Source organism: Atheta coriaria, unplaced genomic scaffold, assembly GCF_025399875.1.
Source record: "Atheta coriaria isolate IRGN ID8LTWV9N9 unplaced genomic scaffold, Caltech_Dcor_3.1 hic_scaffold_10_pilon, whole genome shotgun sequence".
In the NCBI taxonomy this organism is placed as follows: domain Eukaryota; kingdom Metazoa; phylum Arthropoda; class Insecta; order Coleoptera; family Staphylinidae; genus Dalotia; species Dalotia coriaria.
In genome coordinates this window covers 4,916,043-4,932,954 of record NW_027045452.1, presented here as the reverse complement: position 1 = coordinate 4,932,954, position 16,912 = coordinate 4,916,043, and the positions used below count along the sequence as shown (strand labels likewise).

The following is a 16,912-nucleotide window of genomic DNA, read 5'->3' as shown; positions in this document are numbered from 1 at the left end:
TCACAGTAACAGTTACTAAGTATCTATAAAATATAGGATATTTACGATTTAGCCCAAATTGTTGACAGATAACGATAATGGAACTTTAACTGTGCATATTTCCATAAAATTATGCAAATAACTGGAATACATTCATACTATATATATATAGATATAGCATAATTTTAGAGCCGTTACTTAAAATCTTAAATAAGTTTTCAACATGGATGTCGATGAGTACATAATCCAAGGTACACTGATCTAAATTGTTTAAAATTTAAAAATATACTTTGATCATATAATTTTTAATTTAATTATAAATCCCAAGGTAAAAAGTTAGTCGACTTTATAGCTACGTATTTGACGAATATTCGATGTCAGCATGTCATTCCCAACATGGTTTTCTTCAGCGAGATCTCCCAACATCAGCACCTATTTATGGTGAATCATTTCAAGAGATTTTCACTGATTTTAAGAAATACGTCTTGCCTGGGTTGACACATTGGCAATCACCACACATGCATGGATATTTCCCGGCGCTCAACAGTTACCCATCATTACTGGGGGACATGTTAGCAGACGCAATTAATTGTCTTGGCTTTTCGTGGGCTTCGAGTCCAGCAGCCACAGAATTGGAAATCATCACAATGAATTGGTTAGGCGAGATGATTGGACTACCAACTGAGTTTTTAAACACAGGGAAAGATAGTTTGGGTGGTGGTGTCATTCTCAATACGGCTAGCGAAGCAACTCTTGTAAGTTTGTTAAGCGCTAGAACCCAAGCTATCAGAAACTATCAACAACTACATCCACATTTAGAAGCTGATGATATTGCGAAAAAGCTGGTAGCATACGCCTCAGATCAATCACATTCCAGTGTGCAGAAAGCAGCAATAATTGCATTAGTAAAACTACGGTACATAAAGTCTGATGAAAATTGGGCAATGCGAGGAATCAACTTACACAGACAAATTTACAATGATCGTAAACGAGGATTGATCCCGTTTTGGGTTTGTTGCACGCTTGGTACTACAAATGTTTGCTCATTTGACAACCTAGATGAAATTGGAGCGGTCTGCCAAGTGGAGGAAATGTGGTTGCATGTGGACGCCGCGTACGCCGGTAGTGCGTTCATATGTCCTGAATATCGGCACTGGTTAAAAGGTATTGATTGTGCAAATTCAATTGTGGCCAACGCCTCTAAATGGCTAATGGTACATTTTGAATGCACTGCTATGTGGGTAAAGAGCAGCAATGCCCTGCAGCACACGTTTAAAATCGAACCGCTTTATCTTCAACACGAAAACTCTGGCAGAACTGTAGATTATATGCATTGGCAAATTGGGCTCAGCAAAAGATTTAATGCGTTGAAACTTTGGTTTGTGATCAGAAATTAAGGTGTGATAGGACTGCAAAACCATATTAGACATGTAAGTATGTAGTCGATTATACAGTAGGTATATATAAGTATTTGATTGACATTTTATTTTTTACCAAACAACACTTCTCTAATTATATCCGCTTAAAATAGGTACTATGTTACACTTTCTGCCACTTTGCTTTCTTGTTACCTTTGTTAAACCTTTGTTACAATAATTAAATTTCGTACCTAAATTACTCATATAAAAACTTACTTAGAACATAATGATTTTAGGGAGTTCATTTGGCTAAAAAATTTGAAGAGCTTCTTAAATCAGACAACAGATTTGAACAACCAGTTAAGAGACATTTGGGTTTAGTTTGTTTTCGACTGAAAGGACCCAACCAACTTACTGAGAATCTCCTCAGTAATCTGACAAGAAGACGAAAAGTGTATTGTGTACCAGCGGATTTAAATGGTGTGTACGTAATTCGGTTTACAGTAACATCTCAACACACCACTGAAGAGGATATAATGCAGGATTGGAAAGAAATCAGATATGTAACTACCACGACTTAAATTCTTTTCCGCTGCTATTTGTGCTGTTTTATAAATTTTATGTTACTTTAATGTTTTTTAAACTTATTATGTCCTAACTCCATTAATACGATTCTCAACTTAAATTTTAAAAAATGATATAATACCATTTTTGCTTTTTATTTTACATCTTTTAAGCTCTTTCGACATAAAGTACCCTTTATTTTATTTTCTAGGGTCAAAAATATCAATATACTATAATTTATCCAAATTTTTTTAATAAGTCAAAGTGGAACAAACAAACATACATTCCCATATGCTATAGATATTAGGTGAAAATTATTAAAGTATATTGTCTACGTAATTATGTGGAAAGATAAATATCTGATATTATAGAAAAGCCATGCCCATACAGTTTCAAGAATAAACATCCACACCGATATGATGATGCCAACAATCAGAAGAGCAAACACACCCTTTACGTGCTCAAATTGTAATTTTATAGGCTCAATCGGTGGTTTACTCTTATCCAAATAAGCAAATATAATATTCATTGTGCTCTCAGCCCTAAACGCATCCCATTCCCATTTAGTCATCAAACCAGTGGCCTGGCATCTAAGAATGTAATCATTTATAAGCGGCAGATATAACGTGTAATGTTTTTCAATCAGTGTGAAGCAAGTATTGAGACGTAAAAGTGTATAGTCCATGGTTTTCACGTAACGGAGATATCTATATAGAGGGTCCCTCAATACTATTGCAGTTGAAACTGTAAATAACTCCATGTAAATAATTATCTAAACATAATTTATCCACAGACGTACGTTTCGTTGCTGTAATGTAATGGCCCATTGCTTTCTTAGTATACGGTATATTTATTTCTTGTCCCCCATAATGCGAAAATGCACGTTTTTCTGCCTCCTTAAAAGAAATATTTGCATTGCGGAATATTATAGTAATAAAACTTACGGTAATTTCTTTGCCCCAAAACATCAGATTAGGATCATTAACATATTCGATGCGCAGTTCTGAATTGGCAAGATCTTCAATTGTCCTTATATCGTTTCTGTATCTTATAGTCATCAATTTATCAACAATACCAGACGAGAAAACAGCAGAATATAATACAGCAATCGTCAATAAAGTTGCGATTAACGAACGAGCTCGGAGATATGGAGGTATTTTGCAATCGTTAAGCCCTTGAAGAAAAAACAAACCAGTGATATCAGTAACATTCGGACAATTTGCATTCACACAAATCGTGTTTTCAATCCAGAAAAAAATCGCAATCAGTACAAAACAGGATATAATCCACATCCATAATTGCAATTTGAAAACTTGCACTAGCGCCAACCAATCAATGTAAGATCTGTAAAAGTAGCTCGAAATATTTCATTTTTGAAAGTTATAAAGCAAAATATGCATACACAGGTTTGGGTACTAAAAAACTTATGTCCATTTTAGATACTGGATAAGAGACTACATGATTCCCGTCGTCAAAAAGTCCTACAAAAATTATGTCTGAAATTATTAACATCATATTGCAAAATTGATGTATACCGATAACAATTCTTGGTGATCCGAGGTAACCATTATATATACGGTTTTTCAAATTCATAGATTTTGAGAATTCCATCAACAAATTTAACTCGGAGCCCATCTTCGTTGCTAAAATAAAGACAATAATTACCCAAGGTAGAAATAAGAAAATTAATAAACGTCAATACACCCAATTGCAAGTGGAATTATCTCGCCATTAATGCCAATTGCCATAAGGTTGCGACGACGTTTCTTTCTTTCATCCGAGAAAAATTCGCTTATATTTGAATCTTCGAATTCTTTCTTATAGATTTTCCATCGATTCAAGACCACATAATTATCGGCTTGCCAATGATCAAACGCAAGGATGTGAATTTCATCACCCACCTGCTTTAGATAAATTGCATTACCAGCATATGAGGGAATATTGTAATACCGGTCATAGTTTTTGAATTTATAATCTTCGATGGTATCATTATCAAGGAAAAATATGCCTTTAAAGGTGTATTTTTTATGAGCATACATACAACCCATTAGGTATGAATTATGCGTACTCAAAGGATCGTGTAAAATGTACTGGTCGCATCCGCGGACACATCTCTTTGGGTCAATTACTTGTGGAATTGTGATGTTTGCAGAAAGTAAAGAATAGTCGCTGAATATAGTTGGCCGTGTGGGTGAAAAATCTATGATACATGCATTGTTTTGGAAATGTTCTTTTATTATGATATTCAACATGAACTGTATTGAAGTTTCAATTATTATTTTGTCAAGCAACATGGCTGCCAGTTTATGAGCTACTGATATATTCTGTTGTTCAATATACATTACATATAGGTATTATTTTGTTCAATGCTTGCCTATTACGTTATAATATTAATATAATCTATGACATTATATAATATTAATGTAGTTTAACTTAACATAGATATTTTATAGAATAATATTTTACAGAACTTTGAATAAAGCCACAAAATATTTACTCATTAATCATAATATTAGTCATATATTGCGCATTACTCCAAGCACATATATTAAGTGTACAATTTTAATTTAAATAAAAACTATTTAACTACGATTATTGTTTAGAACTGTAAAATTTATTATTTACACAAAGGAATACAGGGAACACAACATTTTAATTAATTCCATGCACACTCACTACTACAAATAAACAACCAAATGCAAAATGAACACAAACATGCGGCGAGAACGGCGTTTAATGCAAACATGTGCATTGTAGCGCCACCTACACCACGTTATTGAGTATCATTTACCTATGTATAGATATTCACATTAGGTAAGTAATGTAATGGCACGGTCATTAATAAATAAGCGTTCTTTTTACTTTCACCTTGAAAGCGCCATTTTTTCCACGGTATTTAGACACAAAAACTGGTACTTTAAACACGGACGGCCAAGGCTGTGAGTAAAGTACTTTAGTGCTTGTACTAAAGTACAAATGAAAACAGGCGCTGCTGCTACTCGTGTCGGCGTGGTGCGGCATTTATAACCTTACAATTCCCAGTAGTATGCAAGCAAATTTTTGAAGATTTGGGAGATTTTGAAGATTTGAAATACAAAAGTTCTAATACAAAAACCTCAAGTTGAAAATAGAGTTAAAGTAGAAAAAATAGCGTAAGCATCACGTTGTTAATCACTCGCAACGCTCGCTCATAATCATAATCGTGAATATTACTCCAGTTTAGCCACTTGATACTTAATATACTATTAATTTTATGTAAACCTAGCATACCCGACTGACTTCGTTCTGTCAAAAAGATTTGGAATGTGGCAGTTTTTTATTCCTACCTTTTTTATAGTCGGCGTACAAAATTCTCCGCATCCGAACCGTCACTCTGGTGATAGGAAGATGTGTGTGGGGTTCAACTCGGGTGACCCAAGTATCTTCGCTTCCACGAACTTTGGCCACCCTTTCAAGAACAAATAATATTAGTGGATAACATCTGTACACACCCCTGAAGAGGATATAATGCAGAATTGGGAAGAAATCAGAAAGTGATACAATACCAATGTTTGCTTTTTATTTAACATCCATTAAGTTATACTCTTCCGACATAAAGTACCTATTTTATTGTCAAAGGTCAAAAATATCTTTATACTAAAATTTATTAAAATTCCTTCAGTGGTTTTTGCGTGAAAGTGAAACAAGCAAACCAACACTCGCACATGCTATTTTAGGTGAAAGTTGTTAATTTTAATTGTCTACGTGATTATGTGGAAAGATAAATATCTGATATTATAGAAAAGCCACGCCCATAACGTTTCAAGAATAAAGATCCACACAGACATGAGGATGCCAACAATCCAAAGAGCAAACACACCCTTTACATGCTCAAACTGTAATATTATAGGCTCAATCGGTGGTTTACTTTTATCCAAATAAGCAAGTATAATATTCATTCTACTCTCAGCCCTAAACGCATCCCATTCCCATTTTGTCATCAAACCAGTGGCCTGACATCTAAGAATGTAATCATTCAAAAACGGTAGATAAAACATGTAATGATCATAATGCAGTGTGAATATAGTATTCAGATGTATAAGTGTATAGTCCATGGATTTCATATAAGGGAGGAATCTATATAGAAAGTCTCTCAATACTATTGAGGTTGAAACTGTAAAAAAAACTATGTAAATATTTATCTTAACATAATTTATCCCCATGCGTACGCTTCGTTCCTGTAATGTAATGGCCCATTGCTTTCTTAGTATACGGTATTTTTATATATGATCCTCCATACCGCGAAAAAGCACGTTTTTCTGCCTCCTTAAAAGAAATATTTGCATTGCGGAATATTATAGTAATAAAACTTACGGTAATTTCTTGGCCCCATAACATCTGATTAGGATCATTAACATATTCAATGTACAGGTCTGAATTGGCAAGATCTTCAATTGTGTTTATATCATTTTGGTATCTTATAGTCATCATCTTATCAACAATACCAGACGAAAAAACAGCGGAATATAATACAGCAATGGTTAATAAACTGGCGATTAACGAACGAGCTCGAATATATGGAGGTATTTTACAATCGTTAAGCCCTTGAAGGAAAAACAAACCAGTGATATCAGTAAACCCCGGACAATTTGCATTCACATAAATCGTGTTTTCAATCCAGAAAAAAATTGCAATCAATACATAACAGGATATAATCCACATCCATAATTGCAATTTGAAAACTTGCACTAGCGCCAACCAATCAATATAAGATCTGCAAAAAAATATTTCAAAAAAACATTTCATTTATGAAAATAATAAAGCAAAATATTCATACACAGGTTTAGGTACCAAAAGGCTTAAGTCCATTTTAGATACTGGATAAGAAACTACATTTTTCTCGACGTCAAGAAGCCCTACAATAGTGATGTTTGAAACTTTTGTTTATATTACATAATTCATGTATACCTATATTAATTTTTGGGGGTCCTTCATATTCATAATATATATGATTGTTCATATTCATAGATTTTGCGAATTCCATCAACAAATTTAACTCGGAACCCATTTTCTTTGCTAAAACAAATACAACAATTACCTAAGGTAAAAATATGACAATTATGTCTACTATACACCCAATTGCGATTGGAACTATTACATCGCTATTAATGCCAATTGCCATAAAACTGCGGCGACGTTTCTTTCTTACGTCTGAGAAGAATTCACTTATGTTTGGGTCTTCGAATCGTTTCTCATAAATTTTCCATCGATTCAAGACCACATAATTGTATGCTTGCCAGTGGTCAAATGCAAGGACAAGAATTTCGTCGCCCACCTGCTTAAGATAAATTGCATTACCAGCATATACAGGAATATTGTAATATTTTTGATAGTTTTGGAATTTATAAACGTCAATGGTATCATTATTAAGGAAAAATATGCCTTTAAAAGTGTATTGCCTATGCGCATATAGACAACCCATTAGGTACGAATTATGCGTACTGAAAGGATCGTGTAAAATGTACTGATCACATCCGTCGAAACAATTCTCAGGATCAATTACTTGAGGAATTGGGAGGTGCGAAGAAAGTAAAGAATAATCGCTGAAAATAGTAGGTCGTAGTGGTGAAAAATCTATGATGCATTGAGAGTTTTGGAAATGTTCTTTTATTATGATATTCAACATAAGCTGCAGAGAAGCTTCAATTATTATATTGTCGAGCAACATGGCTGCCAGTTTGTGTGATACTGAAATATTGGTTCATTCTGCGTAGCAGACAATTATTGAATTCATTACCTATCTAGCATGTTATAATACATTAATCTATTAATATAATGTATTACAGAATAATAGATATAATAAAGAATAATGGTATACAATACTTTGAATAAAAGTACAACAAATTTTCTTTGTAATTATTATATTAGTCATTATATTGCGCATTGGTCCAAGCACAGACATAATAATTATAAATTATAAAATTAAAATTTAAATAAAAAATACTTACGTAGGCGTATAATTTGAAACGGTAGAATTTATTATTTGCATAAAGGAATACAGTGTAAATATGCCAGTATAAAACTTATAAATACCCCGTTTTAGTACGGCGCACTTCGCACTGATAACAAACAGTCTGCTGTGCAAAATCGCGTGAGGTCACATGACGCACGAGCTTACCATTCCATGCATACACAAACTATTGCAAACAAACAACAATGCAAAATGTAAACACGCGGCGAAAACGCAACCGTGAATTTAATGCAAAAATGTACATTGCTGCGCCATCTATCCCACATTATTAAGTTATATTTTAGTATAGCGAGCGATACGTAGGTATATGAGATTTGCTCACTGGCTAAACAAACTAGCATTTATAGTAAATAAGTGTTCGCTGTAAAATTCAAACTAGAAGATACAAAACAAGGAACCCGATAATAAAAATGCTATCAAGTGAATCGGACACTAACTGATAATACATTTCAGATACATTTCACTATATGCGTGCCCGCTCATTATTACCGACAAACTACATCACTGTTGTAAATAAGCAATTACAGCGAGAATCCGATTCTGAATTTAATGCATCTTAGCTACATCTAGATGCATAAAATATAGATATGTTTAAAAAAAACATTTATTATACTTAATATTTATTAAAATAGATAGTTTACATCCGCAATTCCTACTATTTCTTCTTCTTTTTGAGTCGTTTAGCATTCCTGTGAGCCTTATAATGAGTCTTCTGTTTCTCAACAAGTACCTCAGTATATTTTTTCTTATTATATTTATTGAATTCGGCGTCTGCCATCAATTCATCAACCAATGTTCTCTTTCTCTCCTTCTTAGTAAGGCGATTATTGTAATAATCAAGTGGAGAATCTTGAACTTTTCCAATCTGGAAATATTTTGGCAAAACTTTCAGGTCATTCTTTTTGTAGAAATGTTTTGGATCCAATACAGAACGCATTTGCAACACTTGCAAATCCTTCTTCACTTCGTCAGTAAGTTCAGTTGCAGGCATGTTGAACCATTTTTTACCTTTAGTTTTTTCACTCTCAAGCTAAGAACAAAAAAAATCCTACATAAATTTTCTTTTCAAAATTACCACACTAAAATATCAAACTCACTTTTCTTTGAAGTTTTAGTTTTTTATCATTGACAACTTGTGATGGAATTGTCTTAAGTTCATTGAAACCTGGTTGCAATACTATTGAATTGGATAATACTTGCTGCAACTCTGACTTACTTTTAGTTAATTCCTCTAAATTTAATTTAACCTTCTCGTAAGTATCCTTTGTTTTTTTCTTGGTATTTTTAAGATTAGTTGGTTCTTCAATTAAAAAGTCCATGTTTTTAGAAAACTTTTCAAAAGCTGTTAGCTTCTGTTCCACTTCAGGCGCTTTTGTTCTGCAAGTCTCATGTTTTTCTTGCATAAATTGTTGAAACACATCATTCACCACTGAATCTGTAAAAAAATCATTGAAACTTTTTAAAAATCCAAATATTTAAATTTGTATTACCTTTAATTGTTTCCTTGTCCACCGATTGATTACCCACACTATCTATAACAAACCCCAAACCACTTGAATCCATGATTTTCGAAAATAGTTGAAGACAAGTGAAAGCAATACAACAATTTCGATGAAAACATGTGTTTGGTCAGGTTAGAAAACTACTTATTACACAGTAAACCCATAGAGGAAAACAGTTTACAAATATAGGCAACTTATTTTACAAAGTCACAGTTTGCAAAAGTTTGCTCAAGTATTTATTTTCCTTAAGAATACCTTAAAATATATATTTTAAATACTACATATGCCCTAATGATGATGATTAGAATAATTCACAGAGCAGAGCACATAGCAGAGCAAACGTTCAAAGAAATGTAATTATTGCTTGCGCAATTGATAAAATAATCAGTAATTCGGATTTTTGTTGTCTAAATGATGCATCTAATTTGGTAGTAAGCTACTTCAATTATGTTATTTAAAATATGTATGTAACATATATGATGTTTGAAGCGAATTCAACCTTTTACCTACGTTATACAAGACAGAAAAGATTGTGGCAAACACCAGAGACATTATCAATACTATATTTTGTACATCACGATGTGGATCAAGAGAGAATATTTTATAGCTTTTACTGATACTGAAAAATATTATTGGAATTTAGATAATTCAGCTAAGAAAAATGCTTAGATTGGTTGTACACATGTGCTTTACTTCTAATATTTCTTGGAAATTTCAATTATTTACTCAAATTATATTGTAAATAATTTATTAACAGCACTTTCTCAATCGCATCATTTAGATATTTGTTTGCAGATCAATCCCAAATGAAATTCTTCAATTTTGCATTGAATCTATCTTGGCTTATTTCATTACTCTTTGCCGAAGTGGCTGTGTATGCTTTGAAAAGCTCATCTAAAACTGGAATCAAAATATGGGATTTTGTCGAGGATAATGCTCATTTTGCATACTCTCCTGTGAAACTGCAATATGTCATAAGCTTGCTCAATAAGGTTGTAAGGTTTTGTTTGTTTTTTTTTACATCAAAGCGTTTATTATTGGAAATTTAAAATTCTTTGAATTGCAAAGTTGTGAAGACAACTCCGAAGACAGCGTTTGTGGAATGGTTTACCCAAATGTGAATACTCATATTAAAGATAATTAACCCTCAGAATTTCTATATTAAATCTATGTTTTAGTACATATCTCTACATTAATTTAAGTCAACGTCCATTCCGGGAATTATTTAATATAATTTTTCTTCTTACCGAGGCGTATATATCGTTTGCAATAGCAATTAGTTGCATCTTTTTGTACTCTTTAGCGATATTAGGGCAAGATTGTCAGAAAGAATTTGAGTCAATTCTGAGAGAAGCAAAAAATATTAAAAACTTGGAATTGCGGCGTCAGATGATGTAACAGCAATATTTGAATGGCCTTTATTCGGACAATATATGGCAACTAGTAGCGTAGTCGCTTTAGTACTAATTTCAGAATTAATTGTAAGTAATACACATTTTAATAATGTAAAATCAATAACGATTGGTTATTTTCCTTTAGAAATTTGATCTATTGTCACTTGGCCATTTGACTGCCTACGTTTCAGGCACATGTTTGTGTGGATATTTAGGCGAGAAAATGATGCAATTAGTAAGTTAATAGTAACAATTGTTTTCAAAGTAATGTTATGAATTATTGTTGTTTGCCTTTTAGAGTAGGGAATTTAAAGATGTAACATTCTATAATGCTCCGTGGGTGAAAATGTAGAAAGCGCTAGATTTCTTATGCTCATGAACTTAAATTTGGATAATGTATTTGTTCTACCGCTTGGGGATACGTGAATTATTCTAATCCATTAGTCCTGTTGGTAAGAAGTTAATCATCAGCATTTGCGGTTTATTTTATTCAAGTTTTCAGATTTTTAAGATGGCGTATTCTATTGTTACGATGTTTATAAATATAACGCAAGAATAAACAAGGCAAATCAAAATTACAATCAAATAATAAAGTATTTTAAGAAATTTTGCACTAAGCACCAGTACTGGTCCACAGAATTGGCAAGTGTTTTAATAAAATGCAGTTACACAAATATGCAATCACTGGGTCCCGGAATCCACTTAAACATTCCCTCATAAATAAATAAAACATGCATCTCTAAGCACCCCTGCCTCTCGAGGAGTAAGATTTTATATTTGTACTTGTAATTGCACCAAATCGCAAGAAAACATTATAAAATAAAATAAAGTAATATAAAAATCAATAGTGGCTGATAGTTGATTCAAAACCCTTTCTCAAGTAACAAAAAAATCCTCTATGCAACATAAGTAACTCTACCACAGTGTACTGTTCGTAATAAATCTGTTCTCTAAAATATTGGTAAACATGTTCACAAAAATTTACAAGAATTTATTTCATTCGTCCACTGAATTTATTTACATCTTACTTAAATGTACTCAATTCATAAAACAGCTGTAAAATGTATCAATAAATTCAATTCGCATATTCAAATTCCACCAAAAATTTTAATTCCTTGTGCAATCTCAATGGCCAAATCACCAGTCATATAAATCGATGCATCAACTATTTCATACCGAATCAAATCTGTATATAAATATCTAGTATTTGTATAAAATTCGTTTGCAAAATCATAAAAACAAAACAAAAACAATCTACATCTAGATTGAAACCTATACCTAGAAAACATCTAGCCCATCAAACAAGTCACATATAATATGTCCACCTAAATATATAAAACCAACTTAATATTTACAATATTACAATTAGTCTAAATACAAATGTCAGTTTACTTCGTCGTCGACGAACATCAGTGCACAGGATTCAAATTCACAACTCTTCAGTGCCACTCCAAAGGAAACACTGCGATATTGCATGATTGTTCTAAATACAAAAAACCGACAACGTGCTATATACAGATATCAAGTTATTGCGGAATAAATTACAATTGTTCAACCCCTTGAATATTAATGCAATATTACAATGAACACACGCTCGAAATTACTTTGTTCGCAAATATTTTAAACAATAGTCGCTACTTTGCGATAGAATGAGATCGACACAACTGAACCATCATACCAGTACCAGCTAAAACGTGAGGAATACATTTAAATATTTACGTAATGTTTGTTCGTACTGAAATCACGCGCAACTGCATTTTCCCGTTTTTTTTTAATTTTATATATGTCTGGAATACTTACATTAATAAATATCTAAAAAAAATTCTTATAATCAAGAGTTACGACGCCGCAAAGAATTCCTGCAGTCTTCGCACCGTCGACCTCTCAAGGAGACACAAATCAAAATCAAAGGTGCGCGCCGATACCTCATACCTGCCGGTTTCTGCAATTAATTTGACAACCTTCTGCAACTCAGTGTTATCCTGCAGCGACATAATCTTATGTTGCAGGTCCTGTAGAATGCGAAGATAGTCCTCGGGGTTCTCTTGCAGTTCGCCGTGATTTTCCACTTCTAAGACCGGTGGCGTCGCGTCGCTTTCGTCCTTTGGTGTCTTCATCGACGGCTCGTCATCGCCGGGACTTAAATCCCTCCGCCGGCGGCGTTTCTCTTCCTTCTCCAATTTCTTCTCCTTCTTCTTAGTTTTATCCTTTTTGGGTTTGGCTTCAATGCGTGGCTCAAGAGTGGAAGGTGGCGGCGGTTGTGGCTGTGCGATTGTTATCGGAGAAACCGCTTTACATTCTTCAGTATCTTTGGTCGAGCTGCACGATGAGTTGGAATTATCATTTTCTCCATCCGGAGCAAATTTCTTCTTCTCATGTTTCACTATTTGATTAGGGTTCTGGGCCAGTGGTAATGGCTGTGTTTGATTCGTAAACAAATTGTTCGCGGGTGTCTCGTACTTCTTCTCCTTTGACTTGTGTGAGCTCTTCTCGCGTTTATCTTTATCTTTGTCACGATCTTTGTCTTTCTTCTTATGCTTGTGTTTATCCTTCTTCTCTTCTTGAGACTTAGGTTTGTCCACATCTAGTGGCTCAACTTTAATTTCAGGCTTCATATCCTTAGGTTTCTCTTTTTTCTCCGTTTTTATCGTTGGTGGTGGTAGAGGACTAGCTTCCTTTTCCTTCGACGATACCATGGACATTGAAATTGACGGCGCTTTCAAATCCTTTTTAAACTCCTTATCCTTATGCTCCTTGTACTCTTTCTCCTTGTCGCGCTTTTTGTATTTTTTACTATCATCCTTTTCTTTGTCCTTACGTTTATCTTTATCCTTTTCATCTTTTCGATCATCTTTCTTGATTTCTGGTGGACTTGGTGGTCGTTTCGGACTGGACATTCTCTTTGGACTGGTACCCCTCCGTAGGCCAGGACTCGTCGACCTGGCCGGCGATTTCTCACGCTTCTTATCCTTCGAGCTGCGATCGTGATCTTTGCTGCGGTCCTTGCTCTTGTCTTTCTTGCGCTCGTCCTTATCGCGTTTGTCTTTGTCGCGATCTTTAATCGGCGATTTGTTTTTGCGCTCTTTATCCGAGAGCTTGTCTTTATCTTTATCCTTCTTAATTTGGTCTTTAGCACCTCCGCCACTGGAAGGTTTTGGCTCTGGTGTTTTGGTGCATTTGATTGGAGGGCCAAATAGATCTTTGAATGTTGTCTCTCTGGGTTCTTCCATTTTCTTCGGTTTTTTGTGTTCAATTGATCCACCTAGCTTGGGTTTGTTCAGCAATTGGGTTTTATCTGAGTTGGATTTGGTCTCTGACTCAAATGAACTAGAAGAACTCACAATCTACAAAAGTCAATTTGATTAATATTTCATAATTGAGAGGTTATAAATTTATCACCTGTCCACCTCCTTTTAAAAGTCTTTGTTTAAATTCATCATTAGGATCTTTAAATATATATTTTTCTATTAATGCCCTGTGAATGGCAGGCCCACTTGTTTGGAGATTAAGATCATAGTTAAACCTGATTTTCTTTGGTTCATCTTTGTTTCTCAGGTATATTTCAATGTTTAGGACAAAACCAGCATAGCCAGATTCTTTGATTGAATATGGTGGCTCTTTCACAACTAAAAAAGCAAAACAAAAATTAAGTAAATGGACAGTTTGTTGTCTTGCTTGTTAATAAATAACACACCTCTCCTTGGTTTTGAAAAAGTCTCATGCAGGTAAAATACAACCTTCTCAATATATTGCTGAATGTCAGCTCCATCACAACCCTTTACAAAGACTTCCCAATCATGGGTAAAACCCTCCTGGGTGCGTTTTGTGCGCAACGAAGCCTCATGGCCGATTTCTAGATTCACTCGGACAGACATGACTTCAACGGTTTCATAGCCGTCTTATTACACAAGTTCCATCGCGGCTTCTTGGTCACCTTCTTCGATAGTTGAGAATTTCCGTATTTACTTTAACCTAGTTCTGGCGTCAGTTGGTCATTATGCGCTTAGTGCGAACAGAATACGCAGTCCTCGTACTATTACATCTTTCAAAACTTGCCGGCCGTCGAAAAATAGCAGAGAGATGCACTTTCATTCATGAATCGGAGGACAAACACTGTTGTTGCTAAACAACAACAAATTCGCATATAAACAAACTGGAGGACGGCATTTGTCAAGTCAATAATGACAGCGGGGAATTCTAGTGTCACCAACCTATGGAAAAAAACCTAAAAGAAATGAATTAGAACTTATTTGATTAATATTTACAATAAGAACAAATAAGCTCACTAACATAAATGACATATATACCAAATAAAATCAAATTCACTAATGATTCTTGTTCTATTCAATGAAAAACTTCAAAACTAATTAGCAGAAATTTACCAGAAAAGTCACTACGTGTATCTTAACCTCACAATATAAACCTACCAAACATTGTTCCTAGGGAAAAACACAGTCTAAAACAAAATATTATGGAACATTTAGATCCAAAATATTTTGTGTGCACGAAACCTGTTGATACTACTAAATATTTTAATGAATTTTCGGAGCAGTTAAAAGCTTTGAATGATTCAGTTGATAAGAGTGAATTTAATTCAAATCTTGAGAAAACATGCAGGTTAATTTAATTTAAATTTATTAAGAACTTTTTACAATTAGAAATAATTGTGTTTACAGCATTGACCATCTTACACATGAAGGCGAAATTGAACAAACCTGCATCAAATCGAAGTTATGGAGAGCAGTTACCATTGAGTCAACTGCAACAAGTGGTCATTTGCACATTCAAAGATGTAAAAACAAATGGGAGGGTTTTAAGGAACCAAAACAAGTGTTATCTTTTCCAGTAGAAAGAGAACAAGTAAATTATACAATTTTTATTAAATTTGAGATGTGAAAATATTTTCTTTGAATTTTATCACTTATACTATTATTTATTTTAACGAAAGTAAAACTAAGATTGATTTTCTTGTTTAGAATTCAAATACATTAGAAGATGAAGACTTAATTCCTCATCAAGATTATGTATTAGTTGTAAGACTATACAAACCATTCCAGGTTGAGATGAAACATTGCAGGTGTGGGGTCAAATATACACATGAATATGCTATTTTGCCAAACCAAGGTCTTACTGAATTACGAGATGTATTCAAATGTGTGCATGACTTTGGAGTATCAGTGGAGTTGCAGCATCCTGATGAAAAAATCACATTAAACACTAAAGTATTTGAAATAAAATTTGAAAATTCAACTTATTTATTGTATTATTTCAGGATGATTATCCATCTGGTTTTATTTTCATAGAAAATTGTTTCTACAATGATCTACGACACCCTAACGCAATAGAATATTCCAAAGAAATAATTGAATGGGCAAAGATGAAGAATCTCACCAATTTCAAAACTGCTAACATGTCTGATGTAAAATTAAAAGATTTAAAGATAAAATTAGGTTATCCCTATGTCTATCAACATCAAGGAAATTGTGAACATCTTGTTGTCTTTACTGATATGCGACTGTTACGTGCCGATGAACAACTGCAATCAACAAAGTATCCCTACGTTTTGAGTTGTAATAATATTAATCGTATTTTTTGCATGATGTGCACAGTTTCTGTGGCTCAGTTTACTATTACGGAGTGTGATAGATTGCTGACAAAGTATAATTGCTTATGTAAAAAGTGTGTGCTTGCATATAATTATCGAGATGGGAAGAAAATCGGTACATTTAAGTTGTATCCATTTTATGATATAAATATGACGCTCTTGCCATAGTAAATAAATATTTAATTTGTTATAATTAGACTCTTATTTTGTTGTGTTATTTACATTTAAATTGTAAATGTGAATGTAAGTGTATGTTCGATTTAGTTTTACATCTAAACCACAGAATTAATATTAATAGCCTGTGTTTTTTAGATTGGTTTGACCTAGCACAAAGCATCGGCTACTTTTTGTTGCAAAAATTGGCAAAAATAATAAAGTGAAATACAACTTTAGTTCTAAGATCTATGACGAGATGGCGCCATACAGCACTTATTTGCATTAAATCCGAATATGCAATTCATACGAGCAATGATTATTGTAACATCTAAAACTATATAAGA

At 33.6% G+C, this 16,912-nt stretch overlaps 5 protein-coding genes and 1 pseudogene across 7 annotated transcripts; 2 read left to right on the top strand and 4 right to left on the bottom strand.

Annotated features, from left to right (window-relative positions):
- The first annotated feature begins 202 nt into the window (after positions 1 to 202).
- LOC135800627 (histidine decarboxylase-like) lies at positions 203 to 1,969 on the top strand (annotated as a pseudogene).
- Positions 1,970 to 2,231: 262 nt separating this feature from the next.
- Positions 2,232 to 3,641, bottom strand: LOC135800915 (uncharacterized). The gene is made up of 6 exons (XM_065314244.1): positions 3,604 to 3,641; positions 3,437 to 3,544; positions 3,304 to 3,382; positions 2,846 to 3,245; positions 2,701 to 2,797; positions 2,232 to 2,645 (listed from the first exon to the last, which is right to left on the bottom strand). Exons 2-6 carry the CDS (start codon positions 3,534 to 3,536, stop codon positions 2,233 to 2,235), a joined length of 1,089 nt encoding a protein of 362 aa, XP_065170316.1. The 5' UTR covers positions 3,537 to 3,544; positions 3,604 to 3,641; the 3' UTR covers position 2,232.
- A 1,797-nt stretch (positions 3,642 to 5,438) lies between these two features.
- On the bottom strand, positions 5,439 to 8,387 carry LOC135800352 (uncharacterized). Of its 2 annotated transcripts, XM_065313567.1 has the most exons (7): positions 7,889 to 8,387; positions 7,014 to 7,215; positions 6,849 to 6,956; positions 6,718 to 6,796; positions 6,255 to 6,654; positions 6,110 to 6,206; positions 5,439 to 6,054 (listed from the first exon to the last, which is right to left on the bottom strand). In XM_065313567.1, exons 2-7 carry the CDS (start codon positions 7,060 to 7,062, stop codon positions 5,642 to 5,644), a joined length of 1,146 nt encoding a protein of 381 aa, XP_065169639.1. In that variant the 5' UTR covers positions 7,063 to 7,215; positions 7,889 to 8,387; the 3' UTR covers positions 5,439 to 5,641. The 2 variants fall into 2 exon arrangements, with proteins under 2 accessions (XP_065169639.1, XP_065169640.1); XM_065313568.1 differs by lacking the exon at positions 7,014 to 7,215.
- Positions 8,388 to 8,514: 127 nt separating this feature from the next.
- On the bottom strand, positions 8,515 to 9,550 carry LOC135800354 (deoxynucleotidyltransferase terminal-interacting protein 2). Its single transcript, XM_065313571.1, has 3 exons — positions 9,402 to 9,550; positions 9,009 to 9,346; positions 8,515 to 8,941 (listed from the first exon to the last, which is right to left on the bottom strand). The coding sequence occupies exons 1-3, from the start codon at positions 9,472 to 9,474 to the stop codon at positions 8,567 to 8,569; spliced, it is 786 nt and encodes a 261-aa protein (XP_065169643.1). The 5' UTR covers positions 9,475 to 9,550; the 3' UTR covers positions 8,515 to 8,566.
- Positions 9,551 to 11,777: 2,227 nt separating this feature from the next.
- Positions 11,778 to 15,032, bottom strand: ear (ENL/AF9-related super elongation complex transcription factor). Its single transcript, XM_065313566.1, has 3 exons — positions 14,502 to 15,032; positions 14,207 to 14,433; positions 11,778 to 14,151 (listed from the first exon to the last, which is right to left on the bottom strand). Exons 1-3 carry the CDS (start codon positions 14,680 to 14,682, stop codon positions 12,646 to 12,648), a joined length of 1,914 nt encoding a protein of 637 aa, XP_065169638.1. The 5' UTR covers positions 14,683 to 15,032; the 3' UTR covers positions 11,778 to 12,645.
- Positions 15,033 to 15,207: 175 nt separating this feature from the next.
- Pbp49 (proximal sequence element A Pbp49) lies at positions 15,208 to 16,605 on the top strand. Of its 2 annotated transcripts, none has more exons than XM_065313570.1 (4): positions 15,208 to 15,424; positions 15,484 to 15,667; positions 15,865 to 16,029; positions 16,080 to 16,605. In XM_065313570.1, exons 1-4 carry the CDS (start codon positions 15,279 to 15,281, stop codon positions 16,578 to 16,580), a joined length of 996 nt encoding a protein of 331 aa, XP_065169642.1. In that variant the 5' UTR covers positions 15,208 to 15,278; the 3' UTR covers positions 16,581 to 16,605. The 2 variants fall into 2 exon arrangements, with proteins under 2 accessions (XP_065169642.1, XP_065169641.1); XM_065313569.1 differs by having other exon boundaries at positions 15,784 to 16,029.
- Positions 16,606 to 16,912: the final 307 nt, after the last annotated feature.